The sequence below is a fragment of the Verticillium dahliae genome, genomic scaffold, assembly GCF_000150675.1.
Source record: "Verticillium dahliae VdLs.17 supercont1.2 genomic scaffold, whole genome shotgun sequence".
In the NCBI taxonomy this organism is placed as follows: Eukaryota; Fungi; Ascomycota; class Sordariomycetes; order Glomerellales; family Plectosphaerellaceae; genus Verticillium; species Verticillium dahliae.
In genome coordinates, this window is record NW_009276916.1 from 414,120 (window position 1) to 438,633 (window position 24,514).

At 56.8% G+C, this 24,514-nt stretch overlaps 7 protein-coding genes across 7 annotated transcripts; 3 read left to right on the plus strand and 4 right to left on the minus strand.

Moving 5' to 3' along the window:
* Positions 1-3,625: 3,625 nt before the first annotated feature.
* VDAG_00940 (transcription initiation factor TFIID subunit 1) lies at positions 3,626-7,591 on the minus strand (the record flags this gene model as incomplete). The annotated part of the gene is made up of 3 exons (XM_009649826.1): positions 3,626-4,013; positions 4,396-4,452; positions 4,560-7,591. The coding sequence occupies 3 exons, from the start codon at positions 7,589-7,591 to the stop codon at positions 3,626-3,628; spliced, it is 3,477 nt and encodes a 1,158-aa protein (XP_009648121.1).
* Positions 7,592-8,660: 1,069 nt separating this feature from the next.
* VDAG_00941 (actin) lies at positions 8,661-10,135 on the minus strand (the record flags this gene model as incomplete). Its single annotated transcript, XM_009649827.1, has 2 exons — positions 8,661-10,024; positions 10,081-10,135. The coding sequence occupies 2 exons, from the start codon at positions 10,133-10,135 to the stop codon at positions 8,661-8,663; spliced, it is 1,419 nt and encodes a 472-aa protein (XP_009648122.1).
* Positions 10,136-10,708: 573 nt separating this feature from the next.
* VDAG_00942 (phospholipase) lies at positions 10,709-12,446 on the minus strand (the record flags this gene model as incomplete). The annotated part of the gene is made up of 6 exons (XM_009649828.1): positions 10,709-10,742; positions 10,849-10,919; positions 11,053-11,141; positions 11,209-11,252; positions 11,305-11,994; positions 12,049-12,446. The coding sequence occupies 6 exons, from the start codon at positions 12,444-12,446 to the stop codon at positions 10,709-10,711; spliced, it is 1,326 nt and encodes a 441-aa protein (XP_009648123.1).
* A 954-nt stretch (positions 12,447-13,400) lies between these two features.
* VDAG_00943 (PIG-P domain-containing protein) lies at positions 13,401-14,260 on the plus strand (the record flags this gene model as incomplete). The annotated part of the gene is made up of 1 exon (XM_009649829.1): positions 13,401-14,260. Exon 1 carries the CDS (start codon positions 13,487-13,489, stop codon positions 14,258-14,260), a length of 774 nt encoding a protein of 257 aa, XP_009648124.1. The 5' UTR covers positions 13,401-13,486.
* Positions 14,261-14,710: 450 nt separating this feature from the next.
* Positions 14,711-15,910, plus strand: VDAG_00944 (uncharacterized protein; the record flags this gene model as incomplete). The annotated part of the gene is made up of 1 exon (XM_009649830.1): positions 14,711-15,910. One exon carries the CDS (start codon positions 14,711-14,713, stop codon positions 15,908-15,910), a length of 1,200 nt encoding a protein of 399 aa, XP_009648125.1.
* A 1,801-nt stretch (positions 15,911-17,711) lies between these two features.
* VDAG_00945 (uncharacterized protein) lies at positions 17,712-18,486 on the plus strand (the record flags this gene model as incomplete). Its single annotated transcript, XM_009649831.1, has 2 exons — positions 17,712-17,966; positions 18,067-18,486. 2 exons carry the CDS (start codon positions 17,712-17,714, stop codon positions 18,484-18,486), a joined length of 675 nt encoding a protein of 224 aa, XP_009648126.1.
* An 814-nt stretch (positions 18,487-19,300) lies between these two features.
* Positions 19,301-22,694, minus strand: VDAG_00946 (uncharacterized protein; the record flags this gene model as incomplete). The annotated part of the gene is made up of 5 exons (XM_009649832.1): positions 19,301-19,410; positions 19,465-21,803; positions 21,859-22,136; positions 22,205-22,395; positions 22,499-22,694. The coding sequence occupies 5 exons, from the start codon at positions 22,692-22,694 to the stop codon at positions 19,301-19,303; spliced, it is 3,114 nt and encodes a 1,037-aa protein (XP_009648127.1).
* Between the last annotated feature and the right edge of the window lie 1,820 nt (positions 22,695-24,514).

Here is a 24,514-nt window from a genome sequence, read left to right on the forward strand (position 1 = left end):
GGAAGCATCAGGCAGAGAGAAAGATGGAAGGGAAGAAAAAGGGTGTTGTGCGGCGGACAGTGGGCAGTGGGTAGTGGGCAGCGGACAGCGGGGGTGGAATGGGCGAAGGGTGCGGCCCAGGTGCAAGGTGCAAGGTGCCGCGCGAATGAAACGGGCGTGGCCGGGGTGGGAGATGCCAGCTGTGAGCAGCTGTAGACAGTCTACTCTGTGCGCACTGTGACTCAACACCTCGCCGTCGGACGGTCATACAGTGCCCGTCGACACCGTCGTCACGCCTGCACTGTAGCTTGGTCTCAGTGTCCCGCAGGCTAACCCCGCCTCGGAAAGGTGGCAGAAGTCTCTTGTCTCTGAGCTTCTCGTGGTGAGACACCTACAGCGCGACCACCCAGACTGTCGGGGTCCCTTAGGTGGTGCCCTAGGTGCCCTGGGCTTGGGGCCCTGGGCCCCTAGAACCCAGAGGTGGGTTCCTGGGTGCAGAGCTACGTACATGTAGCTCCCTGGCTCCTGTCACGTCAAGCGCGCATGCCCTCCCGCCCTCGCCGGCCGCTTGACGTGCTGATCGCGGGCTTCAGGTCTTCATCAGATACACACTGACCTCCACCTCCACGACGTGCGCAAATAGCAAACAGGCCAAAGCTCGACCTGCCATGTGCTATTTACAATCGCCAGCAGCAGGCTCCGACAGTACCAGCAGGCTCTGACAGTACCAGCAGGCTCCGACACTGACAAGGACAGTCTATTCGCCATGTCGAACGCACAGGCAAGCAACCAGGCAGGCTCCCAGAGTGTGGGCAGCCAAGCAGCCAACGATGACTTCCTCAAACACCAGACAACAGCACTATCACGACACCCCCATTCCCATCGCCGGGGTACACATTGAGATGCGCCACCGTGTTCACTCCCTCACCCATGCCCTGTCTGCCCTGCTCTGCCCTGTCTGCCCTGTCCTGTACCTGCACAACATCAGGCACGTCGGGGACGACCGCAGCAACAGCCTTGGACGACCGCAGTAGCCATCCTCTTCATCGGTCTCGTCTGAACACAATCCAACTGTCCGTCGATCCGTCATCATTGGTGTCACCTCTCATTGGGCTCACTCTCTGACATCAGTCTTCCATCTCTGCTTCCATGTCTCTCTCATTGGGTGTTGTCTCCCTCATTGGGTGTCTACATCGGAACCGGAACCGGCACAGGGTCAGCATGCAGGCACACACGGCTTGTCTGCTCGGCTGTGTCCAACGGGTCGTTCTCATCCTTTCCCGGCAATCCTCCAGATCGTAAGGCTGACGATACTGAGGGTGTCATGGCTGCGACGTGTGATTGGGCCGGGTAGAGACGCAGACCTGACGGTCAGCCTGCCATCGGGCGGCAACGAGGACTGATACGAAGCACACCAAGACTGTCCAGGGGGGGGAAGACAGAGAGAAAGAAGGAAGGAAGAAAAGGTATGACGAGGTTCCAGCACTGGTTCACTGATGATGGAACCAGGCAATGGGCGCGAACACCCAGTGATACAATATTGACGACAGAACTTGATGCCATTCTTGTCAGCCTGCATGTGACACAATGGTGGGAAGGCTTCAAGTGCCCACCCAAACAGAAGACGCAGCTTGCATCTACCAGCCCACAACCCTTGCTGCGAGGTGCGTGTGTTCTCGCGGAAAGGACCGATTTGCCCGCACCCCCAGAAACTATAATCTTCACTTCAGTCTCATGTCGGTTCCCCCCACACACCACAAGGCGACAACGTCCCGTCCTTTCACACCGAAGACGCAACAAGACAGCGTTTTAAGCGCCGCGGCAACGACGCTAAAAGCGTCTGCCGTGGGGCAGTGCCCGGGACAAGCACGAGGAACGTCGACCGTCAGACACCGTGCCTGCAGCTTGATGATGAACTAGATCATCCGCACCACCACCACCAGCAACAGCTTGCCCTGGCAGGGGAGCCTCCCGCGCCTGTCGACCGGTCAGAACCATGTCGTTCCTCCGTTGCGTACAAGCTCGTCATTGGTGCAGAGAACCTTACCCGGTTGAACCAGATAGATTCACAGATGCGCTGCGTCGTCCGCTGGGCCCGCCCGGCCGCTCGCTAGGTCCGTCCGTTCCCTGCCCCCCCGGCACTTGTGAGCCAAAAATAGTTCTAAAAATACATCCCGCCGCATCCACACCAAGAAGCAAGCAACTGCACTCCCCGCCCACGCGACGCTTCCCGCATCGCACCAATTGGCCTTTTACCTCGGACCCCTCTCGCGTGGGTAAAAGATCCAAGCGAAGCCAAGCGACCTGCCTGACCTGCCGGACTGACATCAACACCACCAGTGCAACTGCAACCTTGTCTGCTGGATAAGATCATGTGCCTCGGGCTGGAGACGCGCCCGCGTGGTGCGCATGAGAACCTTCATCTCATCGCTGCTCCTGATTGTTCGAGAAGAAGCATGCATATCAACTCTGATCCAAAACCTCTAGGCCTGGAGTACCCTCCCCCCTCCCAGGAACCAACTCAGCTCGTCGAGAATCGTCATTTTGACAAGAACACATCGAATCGCTGCTGACAGGCATCTGATTCAGACTTGATAGGGTCACTGACAGCCGCCCAGACCAGCTCGCGCGAAACTCCCACTCCACTCGCTCCCCCTCGACAACCCCGGCTCGCGTCGGCCCTTGTGTCTAAGATGAGGTAGCCAGAGGACCCCGACCTGCACCCCCATGTTCGCCGTTCCTCTATCATTCCAGTCAGTCCCTTCAATCCCCACTGCCCCGTCTCCTCCCGCGACGTCTGACCTCCAAACATGGCCCCGCACCCCTCTGCCTGTTTGTTGACTTTTAATCCCATCGTTGCAACTTCATCAGACGTCAACGCTCAGTCGCAAGGTGGGGCGAGGCGTGTAGATATATGCCCTTCTTTTCTTCTCTTCCTCTCTGCTGCTGCAAATTATGAACAAGCCCATGGTGCCAATCGGCGCAAGGCGCGGTATGCTAAACATAAACAAACCCCCCCCCATCCAGCCAAGGTGGGGTGAGAAGCGTTGAGGCCGTATCAACGACAACCATCCAGTTGCCTGCTCCCCTTCGCCTCACCCCTTTTCTGGCCCCGAAACGCCGTTGCACGCTCGCTCGCTCACTCGGTGTCGCCCCAGCCAGGCTCTGATCAAGGGCCTCTTCTTTCTTCAGCTGAGGACCGAACTCCACCCCCATCCCCGTTCTCGCAATGCTGCTGGTCCTAATCCCGCTGAATCCAAATCCAGTATGCTCAGCGAACCTGTCCCGGTTCCTTCGTATCTTTACAATATGCGCGCCAGGCCAAATCTCGTCGTTCATTCGCCGCTCAGGGCGAGCCGGCGTTCGTCGTCGGTCCGGTGAAAGCCCCGAAGCCACCGTGCTCTGCCATGCTGTTCTCGGGCTTCATCGTGCCGTTAAGCATGGGGCACAACCTTGAAAAAAAAAATGACTGTTAGCATTCGTCCTTGCTTTGGATAGCACGGCCATGTCATCTGAAATGGTAAATGTCAAGCGGCATGTCAGTCTCCGAAGCCCGCTGGGGCTGAGACGAGGTCGCGTCAGATAGAACGAATCTGATCACCCAAGCGGGCTGACAGGCCCTCATATGTTGGTCCTTGCTGTATGCTTAATGCTTGTTTCTGTGTTTGTGCCTCTTGCTCGACGCAGGCTCCATCGGGGGTTCCGATGGTCGTTGGCGCTTGGGCTGCCGGTCAAGAGTCATGGTGTTCTTGAGCCCGCCCACTTTTGACGGTGGCTTTGACTTCGTCCGAGCCAAGCCCGGGGCAGGCGGGGCAGGTTTTGCCGGCTTCTGCGATGCGAGCTTGAGCCGCGCAGTGGCTGCGGCGACCGCCTGTTTCGCTTCTTCCAGACGTTTCGCGTTGGCCGCCGCTCGAGTGGCCACGGTTTGTCTTTTCATCTTGTCGAGGGAGCGCTGCAGGACCTTGCACGGAAACTTGAAGGGCTTCGTGTTCCAGGGAGGAGGCAGGTCTTCACGCGCAGAGGGCTTGCGCGACCTGTTTTTCACCGAACGAAACTCGACAACGGGATCGGCCCTTGGCCATGGGGTAAGGGGGCGAGGAGGGGGAAGGGGAGGGGGAGGGGGAGGGGGAGGAGAGGGGACATGGTGGGTAAAAGAAGAGGGGGTCGTACTTCTTGTTGGTCTTGATGTGGCCGACCTGGCCACAGTTGTTGCACTTTCGGCTCGTTCCTGTCGCGACCTTGTCGGGCTCGGGTGATCCACCGTCGCCGCCGTTGCCCGACTTGGGGTGGTGAATGCCCTTTTGTGACTCTCTAGCCTTTCTTCGGGCTTTGTTACGGTTGAGCCTCTCAAGCTCCTTGTTGATTCTACGAGGTGGTTAACCAATTGATCAGCATCTACAGAAGGATAATGCGTACTCAGCCAACGTGCGGCGGTCTTCCACATGGTGTCCGGTTGGGTGTCCTTCGTAGATGCTAAAAAAGCGGCAATGTCAGCTGGCATGGCCCAGAGAGGAAACTCGAGACCCGAGAATGGGTCCATGGGAAAGGGGGTAGCGGGGAGTCGTCTGGTTGCTGCGTACTTCAACTCATCGAGTTCCTTCTCTCTGCGGCGCTTGATGTACCGATCGATAATGACAGGGTCGTCGAGAATCACAACACGCTGCTCAATGGTGCCGTCTTCACCCTTGACGTCCCGGGTGATCTTGAGGCGCTTGTGGTGGGTGCGGCTGTTGGACGTCAATCCGGTAATTTGACTGGCGCCCTCGTCCACATGCGCAGGCGTTTGCGACACGTGCGTGTTGAAGCGATCGTCCTCATCGGCTGGAGGGGGGACAACAAGGCTATCGTCCTTCTCGGAACCATCGCCGAGACTGGCCTTCTGCTTCTCCCAAATTTCATGGATGCCCTTCTTGTACATGACCTCTTGCTCCTTGACATTGTAGGCATGTCCGTTGTAAGCTTTGCGCATGGCGTCCGGGTGTGCTGCCATGGCGTCAGCCGCCGTCGTGTGCGATCCACCTTTCTGGACCGTCTCAATGTAGCCTCCCTTCATCGACGTTCGGATGAAGCTGAAGCCAAGGCCATGGCCGGTAGGGTCACCCTCTCCGTGCAGCTTGAGCATCGCCTTGCCGGCACAAGCATCGATGAAGGCCTTGCTTGTCTTCCAAGGGGCCATCTTATCGGCCAACTTGTCTTCATTCTTGTCGGCAGCCTTCTTTCCACCCTTGGCAGTACGATCATCATCCTCGTCTTCAACGTCATCGTTATCTTCGTCGAGGTTGACGTTGTTGGGGTCGAATCCGGCGTCTTCCAGAATCTGCATGCCCAGCTGCATGCCATCAATAAGACACACGTCCTCAGGCTTGACCATCGCACGAATACCGGCCTCGTCCATGAGCGTCTCGCCAGGCTTCAGCTTCCACTGTCCCTTGTCCATCTTCGCATAGACGAGGAATTCCTTCAACTTTTGTCGGTTCTGAGCATCCGTCGATTCGGCAATGTGTTTTGTAATGTCCGCCAGATTGACCACACTGTGGGGACTGCGTCTCATCATGCGGTACGACATCATCTTGATCCTGTTCTTTGACGCGTTCGTGACCTTCCTGCTGTGGGGGCCAGGGACTTCCACGGATGGGAATGTTTGACCGACGACGTAGAGATGGTCAATGTTGTGAAGGTACCACTTTGAGCCTTCCACGCCAGTCGAGCTGCGAACACAGAGAAAATCGGTGGACCGCGGCTGGTGTTTGAAGATTGGCGCCCTGTACATTTGGTTGTGCAACGTGGGCATGGTCTGGCCAGCCTTGACCTCACCAAAGATGGCAAACGGTGACCTATCCTCTGGATGCAGTACGTGAGATTCGCCAACATCCATCTTTGGGGGCACTTCTTCTTCGTCCACTTGTCTTTTGCGGTAGTAGTTGATCACACGGTTGCCCATGCCAAAGTTGGAGAGGACGGGCGGGGTTCTCTCACAGTATTCAAACAGGACAGCCGTGCAGTTGTCGGTGATACCCAAGTCCTTGGTGGATTGGAAAACCTCGTGGGCCTTACCCTTCTTAGTTTTCCGCTTGTGGTATGTAAGCTTGTCGAACTTGATTGTCTGCCTCTCATGTTTGTTGAAACGGAAGTTAGGTCGGTGATAGCCATGGCCGCGAATGTCCAGTTTGACCTTGTAGTACGGCCAGGCTAGTCTCAGGGCAGGCATGCTGTGCTCGACACCGAGGTTGCCCAGCGTCGCTCTGACCTTGTGCTTGTGGTTCTCCTTAAGGGCCTCATACGCTTCGTCATTCGACAAGTTGAAGCGCTGGAAGATGTCAGGCTTCGATTGCCCACTCGCCATACGGACGAGCGTCTTCTCGGTGCGCTGGCGCTTGGGACCTCGCTGAGACTCAGTTTCTTCAAGCAGCAGATAAGGATCGTTCATGTCGAGGACGACTCGTTTCGCGCCACGCTTCGTCATCTCTTGGAACAAGTCAAACGATGGCGCCGTGAAACGTGAAATGTCGGGCAAGCCAGCCGGAAGGGGGATCCGGACTTTCTTGCGAGGCTGTACAGCGTTGTCATCCTTTAAGAACAGCGCATCCCAATCGTCGTCCGACTGGTCATCGTCGACTGCAGCCCTCTTGTTGCCTGTGACGTTCTCGGCTTCAGTCTGCGCAGCGACCTTGGTCTCAAACTCCTTTTCAGTGTGATCGATGTGCACCGCCCAGTCATCGCAAACCATGTCGATATCCTGGAGGGTGAAGCCGCCAACAGTCTCCGAATCTGACTCGAAATCGATTTCCACGTCCTCCTTGCCATCCTCGTCTTCTGGATCTGGCACTGAACAGTCCACCAGGTTTGATAGCTCAGCTGCGATCAGCCTCTGTTTTCGTGTAGCCGCGGCAGGCCCCGGCACCCTGAAGGCCTTCTCTTGGTCTGTCGCGAGTTCAAGCGTAAGCTTGCTGGTGATCAGAGTCGTGGGTTTCTTGGTCGGCTTCTTCTCTTTCCGGTAGGCCCTCTTGGGGGGGAGTAGCTCGTTCCACCGTAACGTGATACCGGTCTCGAACGCAGGCCATGTTTGTTTCACAAGCTCGCCAGAATCGCCGGGAGGAGGTGGGATGTCGGGGTCCTGGTTTGTCGCAAGCGAGGAAGGGTCGGTGTTGAAGTTGAGGTCACGATATGACTCGGGGTCCTCGGGGTCATGGATATGCGGTCGCGGTGATGTGGCGTCGGCAACAGGCTCGATGGGTGATGAAGGACCATCGCCAAAAAGATCATCAGTGTCGTTGCTCGTTCCTCCATCATCCGTCAAGCCGGGCACGGATAGCGACGTTCCGCCCGTCGCTTCCTCCTCCTCCGGAAGGTCATCGTCACTGATATCTTCGTAATCTTCGGCATTATCAGCCTTGTCGGTCTGGTCGAAGGGAGTGTCGTCGTTGAAGTTGATGCCGATGCCCTGCCCCTCCTCAGCCTTGGCAAGCAGGTTCTGGATGTTCTCGTCATCCGCTGCTCGCTGAGCTTTCCAGTCCACTTCGGATTCGGGCTCCTTCTTGGAGTCAGCAGCGTCGGGCACGATGATGTCCATCTCGTCGCCGTTGACAGGCGTAACGTCCTCGCTTGCAGACATCGCGTCGTGGCCTCAAGCTCCTCCGAGGTGGCCCGCGAATGTCGAAGTGCAAGAGACCATGCCTTTCCGGTTGATCAAGGCGTCTCTGCAGCACGCGAAAATGATGGCGCGTTGGGCGATGCGGCTGGACAGCGTTTCAACCGATGGGCGACGAAAGCAGGGTAGGTAGGTTGGAGAGTTCACGTTGAGGCTCCGAATTTCGTATGACTGGAGCGCGGTCGCTGCATGCGTGCCTCAGGCAGAAGGCTTTAGTGGCTTGCTGAGGGGTGGATACCCGCCAGGGCGATAATCTGGGGGTGGGGCAGGATTGTTCCTGCCGCGTCTCTCGACGCTTCTCTACCTTTGAGGCTGTTGAAGTGAAGATGGTCTGAGATGATTCAGAAATTGCCCCATATGTATGCTAAACCCGCCTTCCTGTTCAGGTATTTTTCTCGAGGCTAGAGTTGCACAAAGATACAGAACTCGTTCGTAATGCACGAGGTTGGCCTTGGTGAGGTGCAAGTAGGTGACTTCGTGACGAAGGAAAGGAATACTTGACCGCCCAAATTCTAGGGTATTTATCCACCAAGAGCACCCTCGTCGCGTGGTGTGAGAAGGACGAATGAGGCAGTTGCCCAATTCAGACATGTCAGAACATGCTTTACAATTCCCAAGGTGCAGCCGAAGCCTTGGCTCGATGGTACAAACCGTAGGATTCCCACTCAGCGAGTTTGAACACGTAATTCAAGAAAATGTACGAAGACCATTGATTAAAGCAGGTTCAGTCAAAAAACCAACCCCACAAGCACAGACTGCTGCAAGATACCACTGACGCGATTACACGAACAGTCACCTCAGCACTGCGACGCCGATTTTATGAATCACTTTACTCTAGTCCCCTGTATCCGTACATCGCAAAAAAGCAAAAACACATCCGTTCCTATTCGAGGCCGTTTTGTGTTCCGTGAGCACGATGCTCATCCCAACTCCATACGCCTGCTGCACCCGACTACGCCGTGAGCCCCTCTCGGGCCCGCTACCCAATCCTCTCTGTCAGGCGGAGCACCATTGACTCGCCGTGCGTAATCGTCTACTTGCAGCGCTTCTCCACGATGTTGACACCGTTCTCCTCGTACTCCTTCCTCGAGATCCACATCTGGTGGAAGGTGCCCAGGCTCGCCAGGATGCTGCCGCCGATCCAGGCGCCAAAGCGACGCTCCGTGGTCAGTCCAGCGGCGTGAATCTTGATCTTGGAGCCGGGGAACATGGCCATGAGCTCGTTGTTCAGGCGGTCGTTGAATCCGTTCAGAAGACTGGTGCTGCCGGTCACGACAATGTTGCCGAGCAGGTTGGGGCGGAGGTCAACATCCACGGCGTTGAGAGCACTGCGGATGAGTTCGGGAATGGTCTGCGACTTGTTGACTGTGGGCAGATCCTCTGTCGGGAAAGCCGCTGCTTCATCCCACATGCCCTCGGAGACGCGGTACCGCTGCTCGCGCCACATCTGGTTGCCGCCGTTGGGGAACTCGTAGATCCGTCCGGGTTGCGTGCGAACATACTCCTCATTCTGAGGCGACAGGAATTTTCCAGGGCCCCTCCAGGTCTCGACAACGGACTCCTTGAATTCGGTGATGACGCGTCCGTTCTCGTATTCGACGAAAGACTTGTCGATGCTGAAGGGGAAGGTGCGAGACTTGAATTGCGGAGGGGCACCGGCATCGACGGGTGTCTTAGACTCGACCATGTAGGTAGGCACGACCTCGATCTTGGGTTCACTCGTACCGAAAAGGTGGCGGACCTGGTCCGAGAGCCACAGTCCTGCAACGGGAGATCGCTGGATAGAGCGCTTGAGACACATGCCGTCGTGAATGGCGGTGACGGAAGTGTTGGCGCCGCCAACATCGATGACCAGAGCGCTCGCCTTGCCGGCTGCGAAGGCCGAGAGAACAGGGGTGCGGCTCATCCAGAAGGCGGGGCAACCCCAGTTCTCCATGATGACCTCGATGGCCTTCTCCCTTGCCTTGGGTGTGTTCCATGGTGCCTCGCTCATCAGAAGTGGGTTCTCCTGTAGCGACTTCTCCTGCTCCTCCACGTCCTCCATGGCCACGTCGGCAGCCTCGCCGTTCTCTCCCTCACCTTCCTTCGGATCATCGTTGAGGCCGTTCTTCGAGGGTGAAGTCTGCTTGAATGGCTGCAGTTGGTTGGTCAACATGTACTCCCACATCTTCGTGGCGGTGTCCCAGTCCTCCACCACGCTGTCCTTGTTCATGTAGTTGCGAACTTCGAAGTCGGGTCGCGCGATGAGGTATTCGTCACCGAAGAAATCCTTCTGGATCTCCTTGTTGGTCGTACGGCCGTGGAAAGAGGGCAAGATGGACTTGGGAACGTCTTCGCCCGCGAAACCGGCGCGCGTATGGCAGTAACCTGGGTCGAGCACCAGGGCGGAAACCTCGTCTAGGGTCAAGTTAGGAACATGCGCGGGGGGGCATTGAGAGGGACGGCGCGCTCACCTCCTCCATAGACGTCGGTCGGCTGCGCCGCCGACGACAAGGGTTGCTGAGACATCGTCGCAACTTGGGTGTTGAGGGATCTGATGCGATTGTTTGACGCGAATTGAATTGAGGTCGTGGCGCGTCGGGTGGGTGATGGAAAGCGCATAGAAATGGCATGCACGGCTCGCGAACGAGGGTTGGAGATGGAGCTAGGTATGGAGATAAACATTAATTACTAATGCGGGGCTTGTAGTTACTGGAGCGGCACGCACCTTGGCTGCTTCGGTACGGTACCTAAGGTTGGTACCTACCTGGTACCTTGGTATACAAGTTTCCAGTCTGTCAATGGATTATGCCCAGCACGTCAATAGTACCTGCAAGTTGTGTATAATACTTCGTGTTCTTACATCAAGTATCTTCTCAGCCAGCGACTTAACATGTTCAGCTTTACAAAATGACATCCTGCTTAATTGTCCAAACCTGTATCTTACTCCTCCTCCAGTGTAGTTTTCTCCTTGGTCTTGCCGAGTCTTTTGATCGGACCAATCACCATTTCTTTGATAGGCCAACCGTGTATGCTTGGCCCTGCTTTCGCTATCCACGAGATCGTACACCACTCAAGGCATCTTGTAGCCGTCTTCACCTTCTATTCCTCGATCAGAGAGTAGCGAAGGTCGAGGCTGATGGTCCATCAAACTTACACCTTGCTGCTAGCTTTCTTGATCAGCTACACTGGCCACTTAACGGACAGATGGGTGGCTTACTCCCAATGCCCAAGTTCCGTACTATATACACTCGTCATCGATATTGGCCCAGAGGTGGAGCAGACTGGCAGCGGCCTCGCTTTCGTTCTTGATCTGTTGATCTTTAGGAACGAGAGGTCGTTCAGCTGGCACCCTGCCTCCCCTGCTGATAGTCTAAAGGTCGGCCTGCTTTCGAGGACGACATCTCGTCCCACTCGTGTTGGCAGATCTCCAAGTACATGGCTACGCTGACCAGTATCTGTCGGAGGTAGGCGCCTGTGCCTATGCTCCCTGGTAGACCATCAAGGAGGCCGAGAAGCCAGTCGTCATCGGGCCCTATCATGTCATCAGGACAGGCTCAAGGGTATCACCAATGCCTCCAAGCCCGTGTAGCACAAAGAACCTTCTCCCCCCGTCGGCACGACCGCTAATGGAGGAAGCGCTCCTCTAATCTAGTCCTGTCAGAAGGTCTTTCGATGGGGCAGGGGGACACGGGTACGCCGCGAAGGCCGAAGCACGGTCTGTAGGGCCCTCGTACTGCGGGCAAGGCGAGATGGCGAGCAGTCGTGGAGGGCAGCATGCGACTGACTGCGGGAACAGTTGACACATCGTGATCACAGGTTGACGGGCACATGCCCGCATCTGCTTCAACACGTCCTGCGACGCAACATAGCCACCCGTCGCTGCCACAATCTCGGCTTTCTTCTTCACCTCGTCCATGCCAATTTGCTCAAGGCCACGCACGACATTGAAGCGGAAGTAGCGGCCATCATCGTCGAGGTCGACTTTATCGCGACGAAAGTTTTCGGCCGTGGTTTCCGTCTCCAGGGCGGGTGTCAGCAGCGCTGCCAAGATGCTCAACACGTTATCCCGCACCGGTTGGAGGGCGGGCACTCCCGTGCCGATGGACACTAGGCACCGCAGACTACCCTGCAGGCCGGCGCCCCATACGTCCCGAGCCTGGGACCAGAGGACGGCGACGGGGTTGTTCGCGCCCCCGACGGCGCCGTCAACGAATTGCTCGCCAAAGGGGCCAATGGCGATGGGGTCGAAGAAGGTGGCCGTTGCCGAGGTGGCGCGACAGGCTTCCCAGACGGTGGTGCATTCGAAGAGGTGAGTTGACCTCGGGGAGCGGAAGCTCGTCAGACAAACCGTGTCGCCAGTTTCCTTACTTGTCGCGCACACGAATCTGTAGGGTTAACAGGTGGGTTCGGCTGGGAAGGGGACAAGAATGGAGGCGTACACCCGACACGAACTGGAAGCATCTCTCAAGAGGATGTTCTCGTCGTGATTAGTGCGTACGAGGATCTGTTTGATGGCCCGCTCGAGGGCTCGGCTGTCAAATCTGCCTCGAAGCTTGCCGTTCATCCTGACTCTGTGGTGCTTCTTCTTTTCGAAGACGCCGTCGCACAGGGAGGTGAAGGCAGCTATGCATTCGTCGACGGACATGCGTAAGCGCCCCAACATGACGGCGATAAGGCCACCAGTGTTGGTGCCGCCGATCATGTCGAAATAGTCACAGGGCTTCGGTGGGTTGTCGGGGTCAATGGTGACCATGAGACTGCGCAGGATCATGAGGGAGGAGAGGCTGCGGACGCCGCCGCCGTCGAGGGCGAGCAGACGGATATCGTTGACAGGCATTTTACCGTGGAGAGGGCAGCGGAGAGTAGATAGAGCATATTGGCGCGTCTATCTGTGTCTCGACATGGCTATTAAGCCTGCTCTTATAGAGAGGGGAAGAGAGAGAGAGAGCGGCGGCCGTGATGCGCCTTCTTGGCCGCATAAACAGCCAACATGTTGCTGCCAAGCTCAACACAGCGAATCTCGCTTTCTTGCGCGACCTCAGCTGGGAGGTGGATGAAACAAGATGGGCGCGTCTATCGCTACGCGCCCTCGTCGGCCACTATTGCGACCGATGGATCCTGCCGCCCTCCCTTCTATTTATAGAAGATCATGCTGAGTCGCCAACCGGATGAACTGAAGTGCTCCTCTGCACGAATGTGATAGCCAGCCTGTTGATGCGTGGCTCGAGAGACGTATAACCCCGCGGAGCAGTAAGAAAGGGGCAACTTGCAGCCAGCCAGCTGGAGCCAGGACCTTCGTGTCTTCGATCGTGTTGTCGAGCCAAAGCTTGATGCTCGGGCAGTGGGCATAGCGCGACCTCTTCTCATGTATTCGAACCTCGATTTTTGACAGTATGTACGGGCAAGATGTAGATTGGAAGCATTTCGTATCTTACGGTAGGTAGGTACCTTGTGGTGCAATTGAAAGTACCTGGTTCCATCTGACTGCTCGTGGCTATTAAGCGCGCAGACATCGTTCGTTATCAGCAACTGGGGTGGGTGGGCTGTGTCCGACTTCCTAGGAAGTCGTGCATTGTAGGACCTGCCCGACTTCAGAGCCTCTCAGTGTCGGTCGTAGCTGAAAGCAGCGGGCTCTGGGGTTGCAGATCAGGCACCGACCTTTAAAGGTAGGTACCTAGATACCTCAAAGGTACCTAAAAAGCGAGCTAGGCAGTGCTTCCCTCTCTGTGCCTTAGTTTGTATGGGGCTCGTCGAGACCCCATTGCGGCGTACCCATCTGGCAACCTTCACTGACGGCGACCGAAGGAAACATTGGAAACCACAGCTCTCTCGCCCATCTCTGCAATCACTCATTGGCAGCTGCCATGCCATCCCGCCATGTCTCTCTACTCCGAAGATGAGGATCGCGTTCCTCCGGATACCTTCTCCGATTCCTCTTTCACGGCATCGAGCCTCAGCGGCTCCGATAGCGGCAGCTTCAGCGGCAGCGAAGACGACGAATCCCCTCCTCTCCCCGTGCTCACCAACTACTTCGCGCCGCCCTTCTACGGACGCCCACCGACGCCCTTGCCGCCGTCGCCGTCCCTGACGTCGCTCCTGCGCCCCTCGCGGCCGACGACGCCCGATCCCTCCGACGATGACATTGAGCCCGTACCCCGCGCCTCGCCCAAGGTGCCGACCTACGAATACTATGGCTTCGTCCTGTACCTCTTCTCGACGCTGAGCTTCCTCGTCTACCTGCTGTGGTCGTACCTGCCGTCGCCCTTCCTGCACGTCCTCGGCATCTACTACTACCCGAACCGCTGGTGGTCGCTCGCCATCCCGGCGTGGATCACGATGCTGCTGGTGTACATCTACGTGGCGCTGGCGGCGTACAATACCGAGGTCATGACGCTGCCGATGGCGTCTGTCGAGACGATTGTCGACGACACGGCGCAGGTGGCTGTCATTGACAGCAAGGGCAGGATACGGCACGGTGCAAAGAGGAGACAGAAAGACAAGAGGGATCGCAGGATCAACGGAGGGCCAGGACTGAACTGGAAGGAGATTTGGAACGAGGGTACCGACGCTGTCATGGACGTCCCGCTGGCAGGAGTTTGTGAGGTGCTCTACGGGGATATCGATGTGGGTGACGGGAACGGACTGCTATGACAGAGGCCTGCTGTGATCGAAGGCAGGATGGCGTACTAGTGCAGTAGAGATACCCAGGGTTAGCGACAGGATGCACAGGAACTCGCGCCAAGGGAGAAGCAAAGTCATAGGAATTGGCCTCTGCATACGAGAGAAGATTGACCATCATGCCCATGGAAGGCCACTCCGATGCCTGGCCATGATCATGGGTTCGGAAATATTGTCTTCTTCGGGCTGTCCCATTGATGGAGCGTGGTCACCTCGTGGTGATCCTCTCGTGGCATAGCACCTTCAACGATGAGATACAAGTTTGGCTCTGGGACCCACTTTCTCCTGCTCGACTTGCTTCAAACCCAACTTCGTCCTTTTACGCGGAAACCTCTTTCTACCACACTCCAAGCGTTTGAGGTTTTGAGGTCTTGACCTGGTCACCAGAACTCGTCGGCAACATTGCCAAGCTCTCGGATTAAAATGGCGCCCTCCCCTGAGCAGATCGCCAGCAACCTCCTCATACCCCTCAACCTCTCCGTCACCTCCATCCAACCCCTCCAAACCCTCTGGGCCGGCTACGGCACCATATGCTCGCTTCGCGCCCGTCCTGTCACCCCTGAAGCAGCTACGGTAGTCTCCTCACTACTTTCCACCCCTATTACTCCAAACACGGAAATCCCTCTCATCCTCAAACTCATCAGCCCGCCCAAGGCGAAGCTCAATGACGAGGGCCATCTGAGGAAGATTTTGAGCTACGAAGTCGAGCAGTATTTCTACGCCCACCTCGCCCCGAAACTATCAGATGACGTGGGCGTCGCCAAGTGCATCGCCTCGAGCGCAGCGGGTGCGGGCGCCCTGGATGGCATCGTCGCCATGGTGCTGACCGATCTGAGGCCCGAGTACCCTGTTGCCGGGGGCAAGCGGGACGTCCTGTCGAGCGAGCAGGTAGACGCTGCCTTGAGGTGGCTGGGAAGGTTTCACGCCGAGTCTAGGGCTTGGGTTGGTGGCGAGAGGGCAGAGTATGTTCTCCCGCCGCTGCAGGAGGCTCGGCGGCGAGAGGAGGGGAACAGGGGAACCAAGATCTGGCTGAATGGTGGCTACACTTACCTTGCCACGCGCCTGAACGAGTATGCTTCCTTGGAGGCAGATGATGATTCGGAATGGTCGGGCGCATTCTGCGATCACCATGAGGAACTCGGGGCCAGTATCGCTGAGGCCGTTGCCGAGGTGTTGAAGCCCACGGGACGGGGTTTCGAGAGCGTCATCCATGGCGACGTCAAGTCCGAGAACCTGTTTACTACGGAGGATGGTAGCAAGGTGGCCTTCTTTGACTTTCAATATGTCGGCCTTGGACTCGGGGTGTGTGACCTGGCCAAGCTGTTCACCTGTTCGGTACCCCTCAAACTCATCACTGGCTCAGATGAGTGGCAGATTCCCATGGAGGATGGGGAGAAAGAACTGTTGAGGCGCTATAGAGCAGCATTGCTTAACGGAAAAGGTGATGAATCCTACCCATGGGATGACTTTGTCAGGCATTGGGAATGTGCGCTGGTAGACTGGTGCCGATTCCAGGCGAGCTGGGGGTTCTGGGGCAACACCGAATGGCTGGAGGCGAGAGTGCGCTCAATCCTGGGCGACCAAGCCTGGAGAGCCTGGTTGCAATATGAGCTTCAAAAATAAGAAATCCCAATATATTTATGAGAGTTGGTTCTGTTCGAGGTATATATATGAGTTGGGAATGGTCGCAAAGGCAAGACCGCTCGCTGATGAATTGCGTCCCCCAGTACAATTCCTCTTTTGAAGCCTTCTGCTTGCTTTTCCGGGAGCCTCTAGACTGGGGATAATTGTGACATGTGAACAACTTCATCGAAAGGGGTTCTGTGCAAATATGCGGCCGACACTGTCAGTTTGCGCATGTCTTCCGCTGCTTGATCTTGCATGCTAGGCGAACATCACAAATGATCCAAGTCAAGTCTCCTGGAGTCTCGAAATGTGGTTGTCATGTATCAAGCGGCAAACCCAAGTAACTTTTACTGGAGCTCAAGGTGTCTTGCAAATGTAACATGAAGGCATGTATGTAGAGGAGTGAAGTTGGTAGCATGTACTGCGCGTCCGCTTCGACCGTCCGGAGTGGAAGAGCCTCCTTTGCAGGGAACATGTCAAGACATCAGGATTTAGCTACACTTAACTTCAATGGCACAACTAAAAGGGGATGGAACACGGGCTTACTAAAGCTCAAATGAGTTAGATTCCCGGGGCATGTCGGATATCACAAAGTAAACGTGTCGTATTAATACACGTTAAAGAGAAAGCAACGATAGGAAGCAGTCTACCGTCTGGCCTGAGACAGGATCTTTCAACTAATTCGCCACTGGAGGGACAACAACACGTGCTGCGATCATGGTTAATGAAGGTGCTTGTTCTATGGGCCCCATTTACTCGAACCGTCGACTCGTTGATTGAACTTACCGCTAGGTGAGTACTGGATCGTCAGAGTTGTGCACCAAGGTCGATACCGGGCTACTCGGAAACACCGCGAAATAGGCACCACAGCCGAACTTGGCACACTCAATGACCTCCGTCCATCAAGGCGGTACTCCTGGCACTGATTGCTTCGCTCAAGGCGTGCTGAAATTTCAAGCGACAGTAGGATACTTGGAACCGCGATACGAAAATTTAGTTGTGCAAGTCATCAATGCCATGCTACCTTACCCCTGTTGCCTACTTCCAGCGGAGGAGCTTCCGTCCTTCGTCCGTGAAGTCGAATGACAGGCAATAAAGCACACAGATAAGCTTAACTATTAGCGGCACCCAGTCCAAATAAACTCATCGACACATCAGACAGCATCCCGCTTGAGGCGGAAGCTTCTGTGGCCGCGAGGGCACTCTCCTTGGCCGTGCCGCGTGGTCGTCTGATCACCATGCAGCCCACACGCGTGAGACACGCATCAATTGGCCACCACGCCCTTCTGTCCCCGCCATCTCCAGCCCCGTCCTGTCATCAAGGTAGCGGGCTGTTTGGCAACGGCGATCATGAGACCATGTTCCCGTGCACACGACAAGGGAGCCAAAAAAGCTTCTTGCAGGACAGGGGACGACGACTGCGTCCCGACGAGAACCCATCACCCTGGGCAAGGTAACCGTGGCGGTTCGGCGAGACCCCGAGCCGAACCTGCTACGGCTGGGCATCCAAGCCAGGCCCGTGCGATGTGTTGTTGATCATGGAGTGATACCTCTGGGTGAGAGTAGAAAACCGTTGGCGTCCCTTCTTTGCTTGCTGCTTCTGAGTCTCCTCTTGTTGTTCTACAGGTCTGGTCATCACTCATTACTTCACTTCTCTTTACTTATTTTTTGCATCTCCCACGTTGACGTGGTTTGCCTCATTCGTTGCTATTACTCTTTGCCAACCACAGGCGTCAACTTTGGAGGACTTCCATTTCATTCATTATCAACAAAACCAAGTTCAAGACATAGATTCAAAATGAGGTCCTCGAGCGTCATCTCTGCTTTCATCGGACTCGCCGCGGCGAAGCCCGTGCCAGTCAGCCACCCGGTCGTCGAAGCCGTGGCACCGCACGTCGCGGCCAACGGCCCCTTCACCTTCACCTCGACGTACAACCTCATCGCGACACCGGACCGGGTCATCAACGCCGACAACGAGGTCGCCCCAGGCGAGGCGGGCGCGATGGGTTACTACAACTACGGCATCAACAGCGAGCTGGACATCATCTGCTACGTACGTTTGCTCAAACTCGACCCTTTTCTCCGTTGCCCCTGCTCCAATCCGTCTCTCCCGCCCGCAGCCAAGCTAACCCGCGTTCTTCCCCTCAACACAGAACATCACCCTCACAGGCGTGACGGGCCCCTACGACTCCCCCGCCGTAACAGCAACGCACATCCACGAGGCGGCCGAGGGCGCGAGCGGCCCCCCGCGCATCGCCTTCCCGAATCCGGAGCCCGCCGACTCGGGCCCCGAGGTCGTCAAGCGCTCCTCGGGCTGCATCCAGGGCCCCTTTACGACGGGCATCGAGAACGAGGGCGTCGACACGGGCACGGGCTTCACCCTCGCCCAGATCGAGGCCAACCCGGAAGCCTTCTTCACCGACTCCCACACCGTCGTCTCCGTGCCCGGCGTCGTGCGCGCCCAGCTGCAGGCGAACGCCCAGCCTGCCGCCGGAGCCGGCGCCGCCGCGAGCGGTTGCACGCGTCAAGTCGTTTCCGCCGGCCCGCCGTTCGTGTTTGTGTGTGTGGAGTAGACAGATGACGGAGATGAAGCGCCAGCCTTGGGGGCTTCGCATCGGTAGGACAGGAGGGGGGACGAAAGTTAGACGAGGCGACATGACGTTAGATGATCCTGCCGCGGCGATAGATGCCACTGCATGGGCCGAATGTCTTGTCTTGCTGATAGAAATATTGCGGTCCGGCTGTGCTGGCTGCTTTAATTGATAATGACCGTGTGTTGAGCCAGCAATATGTCCCGCGTTATACCTTGCGAGGCATTTGTCTCGTGATGGTTCCACATGTGAACATCGGTACCATGATGCATTCTGCTTGCTTTGAGATTGGTCTCGTACTTTTGCATTGCTGAACTGAAGGGGTGAACACAGGGTGTTAGGTTTGGAAGTCATTTCATGTTAGAGGACTTACCGAAGAAACCAAACCAAAGAGTCCATCAAAAGCTCTCCCAGCCAATTTGATGTGGACAACTACACCGAAAACCTTGAACATGACCAGATGACCGCTGCATCCACAGAAGGTTGTTGGAGAACTCAGAATAAGGTAAGAGGTTGAGGTATTCATCGATTAGAGCAGCAATGCTCGAACTACTATTCCGTCTAGTGGTATCATCTTGCGGAAATAACGAGAAGGACTGAAAAAGACAACGACAGATACCAAGCTCAAAAACAAATTTGCGAGGGCCCAATGTAAGGGGCGGTATCGAACAAGAACTCGTCTGCCCAGTACTAGGACATGCGTGCAATCAAAGGGAAAAGATTAATCGGGGTTGTCAAAGTCAAGTCAAAGTCAAGTCGAGATGATGCCTTCTCCCTAGGCAATCGGAAGCCCGCTTCAGCGTGATGCGTAGGGGGGAACGTTGGGCGCGGGGCTAGTGGTGCCCTCCATGTTGCCCGTCAGTTCAGCAACACGCGCCTTGATACGTGCGACTCGAGACTCGATCGCTGGACGAGTGTTAGTGATCGCTTCTGCTTACTTCTGGGGTCATACCAACTTACTCTCTTCACCGCTCGTGTCGTCATCGCCGTCGGTCGTCTTGCTGTAGCCACCACGGCTCTTCTCTTCGCTCTGTCGTTGAGCGGCACGTTCCGCAGCGTTCTTGCGGATCTGAGCCCATCGGTCAATCGCCGGGGGGACCTGCGGCTCCTCGGGCGCCCTCTGCACTGGAATCCTTCGGACCGGTGCCTCCTTGGCAGTGGGCGTCTCGGGCTCGGCGGGAGGTGACGTGGATTCCCGGCCGTGGCGGGCAATAGGGGGTGGCACTGCGTCCTCGGACTCATCATCGGGAACGAAGGCAGGTTGATCATCAAGAGGACCTTGGTCGAAACGGGAGAACTCTTGACGAGCCTCATTGGCATCGGCAGTGTCAACACGAGACAAGGTGTCCTCGTGTGGGCCCTTGGGGCTTTGGATCGGTGTTTGCTGCGGGTTCTCGAGCGGTGTGACGAAATCCTCGACAGGAGTCGGCGCCGGCATGGCGGGCTCGGGCTGAGCGGGTTGCGCCGCCGGTTGGGGCGGCTGAACAGGCTGAGGCGTGACTCTGCCAGTGTCAGGCACGGGCTGCTCTTGCTGTCGGAGAAGCTCGTTGAGATCCGTCGACGCATTCTCGGGCAGCTTGGAGCTACGGCCCTTACGACCGAAGAACTTTCGGAGACCGCTGCTGGCAGTTTTGTCCTTCTGCAATTTCTTGTGCTTCTTGCCGTCTTCAGGTTCAGGCGAGACCATGGTCTCTCGGGGCCAGTCTTCTACCGATTCCTTGGGGGGCGGCATTGGGGAGCTGCGGCCCGCCTCTTCACGGTCGGTGGGGTGAAGGTCTTGGGGTGCTTCAAGCTCCTTCTCCGAGAGCTGAGGCTCTTCATCATCTGATCTCCGGTGGCTAGAATGCATAGCAGGTGATGGCTGGGGGAGGGGGGACGGCTGCGGCAATAGAGATGGTGACTTTTCAGGTACCTGGGGACGCTGGTCGTGGTCGCTAGCAAAGCCGTTGTGACTCAGGGGGCTGCTGAAACCGTTGAATGTCGCCGACGATGTGACATTGCCTCGGCCAGCGCCGTTGTTGTTGAGGTACGCTTCGCGAATAGTGTCCTTGTCGTACTTGCTCGCCCACTTCATTGCTGGCGAAGCCTCCTTCATGATGACCGGCTGCAGCGTCATGATGCTGTTTGTCTTGTCCTTGAGTTGCTCGGGACCATTGCGGCCCCTACGCTCGAGAAGACGCTGCTGTTGCTCCTGGTTCTGCCGAGCTTGCAATTGTGCGGCGGCGGCGGCGATGCGGGCCTGCTGATCAGGACCAAGACTGGCCTTACTCACCCCCACGGTGTCTCCATTTCCCTCGAGTACGTGCTTGCCAGCAGTAGACTTGGCGCGCTTGATGCCCTTGTTGCGCCTGGTCCAGCTGAAGAAGCTCTTCTTCTCGGCGAGGTAGGCGCCTTCCTGAGGCTCAGGGGCTGCTCCGACAACCATCTCTTCCATCACCAGCCATCGTCCGGATTTTATCACAGTCTCAATGACGGCGCAGCGGCCAAAGGCTGACTTCCTCTCGGGGGTCTCTTCGGGGGCCAGACTGCTCATCCAGACCCACCAGAAAGCCTCGTCCAGATCAAAGCGCGTGATGCTCGCCAGCTCACCTGGCTCCAGCTGACGTTCGGTTTCCAGCCTCGGGTGGTGTGACTGAGAGCTCCTCTGCCTGACGTTGGTCTCAATAGGAGGTAGGACCTTGTCGGGTGGCAGCAGGTGGTTTGTGCGAGTGTTCTGACCGTCGTCCACGAATCCGGAAGACAAGAAGTCGGCCCATGAAGGTGTCGTGGGTCTTCCCATGTCTACAGCGCCGGACGCCGGGGTTGTCCTCAGACCCTGTCGAGGTCGCCGGGCAAGTGCCGAGTCCTCGTCTTCCTCGTCATCTTCAAGCGTACTGGCGAAACCAATGTCCTCGAAGCGTGACCAGGAGGCGTCTCGAAGGCCTGTAGAATGCTTCGAATTGGAGACCTGGCTCTGGTTGGCAGATGAGATGGACTTAAGAACTCGTCGGCACTCCTCAGTCAGGGCTCGGATGGGGTCCTCAAAATCGGAGAACTCTTGAAGTGCGCGATCCTCATCGCGGAAGTGGAAGTGGCTGGCGCGGCGCAGTAGGGCGAAAGGGGTGGGTGACACAGTATCAACGATCATGACAACCTTGTTCGTAGATGTCTGCATCAGTGAGGGCCGCTGGGGTGGATACTCGGTCTCCTGCAGCAGCTTCTGCAGAGACATGGGCAGCATCGAGATGCCTCCCTTGGAAAGCTGTGGCGCGACGGATCTGAGATAGGCGAAGAAAAGGTGGCTCGTGGCGTCAGCAGCACTGCATTGTCCTGATTAGTATCAACTAACGCGGGTTGCGCACTATCGCAACTGACCTCGACCACGACTTGTAGCCGCCCTCAAAGCCGCTCCCCGTGTCCTTCTGCTCGAAGGCCCACCATGCAGCCATACGTGAGAGCTTGCGGCCGCCCAGGCCGTTCATCTTGCCATGGGCGGCGATCGCGGAGATGAGATCAAAAAAGTCAAAGATGATGCATGATCGCGCGCCGTTGTCAACGCTGAGAGGAATGAACGTTTTGAACGAGTCGCGCGCCATGTTGGAGTCTGCGGGGTCCGCGTTAGGGGAGGGCCGTTCCATTTCCCGGTGTTCTGTCTGAGACACCAATGGTGAGACATACCTTGCTCGCCAACCTTGAAGAGTTCATAGGCGTCCCAACCCACCACACCGCCTTGGAGTCTGCTCCAGCACCATTTCATGACGCCGGCAATGACCATGGGCTCGGTCATGCGCAGCTCTTGCGCCAATGCCTCGCCGCGTTGGTTGCCATCGAAAAAGTGTCGGACAAAGGTGCGCACGGCGCTCGGGTCCGACGTCGGGCGAAAAGGTAGAAGCAGGAATGGAAGATCGAGGGCTGCAGGACATGGGAGTTAGCTCTGTGGTACCGTTGTACAGGGCAGGGGCAGAAAGGTCGCGCAGCAACCAGGAAGCAGTGCGAGTAGGGGTGGCCGTCATACCTCGAGCCTTGAGCTCCTCCGTGGCACGCCTAATTAGATCCTGGATTTCCTCTGGCTCAATGGTACTCCTGGTGTAGGCGTCATCCCATTTCGGTTTCAGGGGCTGGAGGTCGGCGAGGGCGTCGTGGTTGGCGCCCTTCTTGGACTTGAGCTTGCCGGCATCTTTGCCCTTGAGGCGGGAGAAGAGACTCGGCATGGCTGCAACAGCAACGCTCGCAGTCGTGATGCAAGTTCTAGGTTTGATTGCAGGCCCGTGGAGCTCGAAGGCGAGGCGCGAGAGGAGGGGCGTGTTTGGGTGGATGGTGGAGATCTGAGGACGTCTGCTGCTGTCTGCTCTGCAGGAACGCGACAGGATGAGGGGTGTGGGCTCCGCACGGGAGGGTAATCGAAGGCAGTCGATATGAAGGAAGGCGCGAAGGCGCGTTGGTCGGCGTGGCGGTAGTTGGAATTAGGTAGGTAGGTACGCCGGGTCGACAGGCGGGCAAGGTGGTTGACACGAATCCCCCGCGCTGCGTATCACTTCTTCGGTGGAGAGACGAAGATGTGGGCTAGAGTAGCAGCAGCGAATGGGAGGAAAACGCAAACAAGGCACTCAAGGGTATCAAGGAAAACGGAATCTGAGCGAGTGCTGTGTGTAAGGTAAGGTAGGTAAGGTAAGGTAAGGCGAGGTAAGGCCAGGGAAGGCAAGGCAAGGCACTGTACCGTAGGAACGAAGGAGGGTCAAAGTCAAGGACCGGGGAAGAGGAGGAAAAGGAACGAAGTGAACGAGCGCAGAGGATGTGGGACGGATGTGACCTGACCAGCTCTGGGTGAAGGGGAAGGAAAGTAAGGTAAAGTGCGATGGGAGGTTTTGGCTCTACCACTCTCCTCTTCCTCTTCTTGCCCTGGCTGGCTCTGGTTCAACGAGAGGACGGCAGCGTCACTCAGGGGCAAGCGACGAATGATGAGAACGGACTCTTTAATTCGAAAAAAAGTACAGAGAGCACTGACCCTTGCTTTTCCCAGTAATTATGACCAGGGGTGGAAGACCTGCCGCCCGAGGTATCTTTCGTGTGGCAGCAAGGCTGAGCGATACCTCGCCCAGGACGGCGCTGGGGACGTGGTGAGACCCTGTTCGGGATTAGCGGCACGGGCGTTATGAAAGGGTATCGATACAGGGGGTCGAGGTGCCAGAGATGTCCTGGACGATTGGGCCAGCGCCGGGGCATACTTCCGCGCTAGTGATCTCATGTACACAGGGCCCGCCCGTCACCTGGCGCTCATCCCACACAGAGTTCCCGACGTACGTGGATATTCTTTTGGGAGAAGTACATTCATCACAGGAGGCCACTGATGCGATCGACATGATTTCGGACTCCCTCCCCAAGTCCCCTGATTCAAAAGAAAGCGAGGTGGTCCATATTCACTCATCGACCCGTGCTCCCTCGAGTCGGAGGTGCCTTTTTTAGAATGAGAGGGTCTTGAAGCCAGTGGTTCGGGCTGCCTTAGGTCCGTTTGGGAAATCGACTAGACACTTACGGCGCGGCAATGGCCCATACTGTTACAGGTCGTGGGTGGTGCAGCGGCTTCCACTGCTGTGGGCGTTTGTAGGTGGGGGGTTTTGTTCCCCAAAGGGGAGGCCGTGACAAGGCCTCTGGACACTGCAGATGAGAGCAGTGAAGGCCTGTCTGTCCGAAGAGGGCTTTCAGAAAAGAATTGTCATGGAGCTGCACAAATCTTGTAGCAAAACCTCGTCCCTTGATGCACTTTCGACTTTCCAGAGGCATTCGCCAGATTGCCATGGCTCACTCCCCAAGTCATGTTTCAGACAACAGACGGGACAAGCCTCTGCTATGCCCTAGCCGGCCCGCCATTACTTTTAGGCTTCTCAGGGTCCGCAACGGGCCCCGTCATCGATGGCGGCGAGGCGTCATCGCGAGGTTCTGTCGCTCCATTCCACCTGTTCGTACGTTCGTACTCACCTCACCTGTAGGTACCTACCTTGGGGAGGTACCTAGGTAATGTAGATAGGTAGGC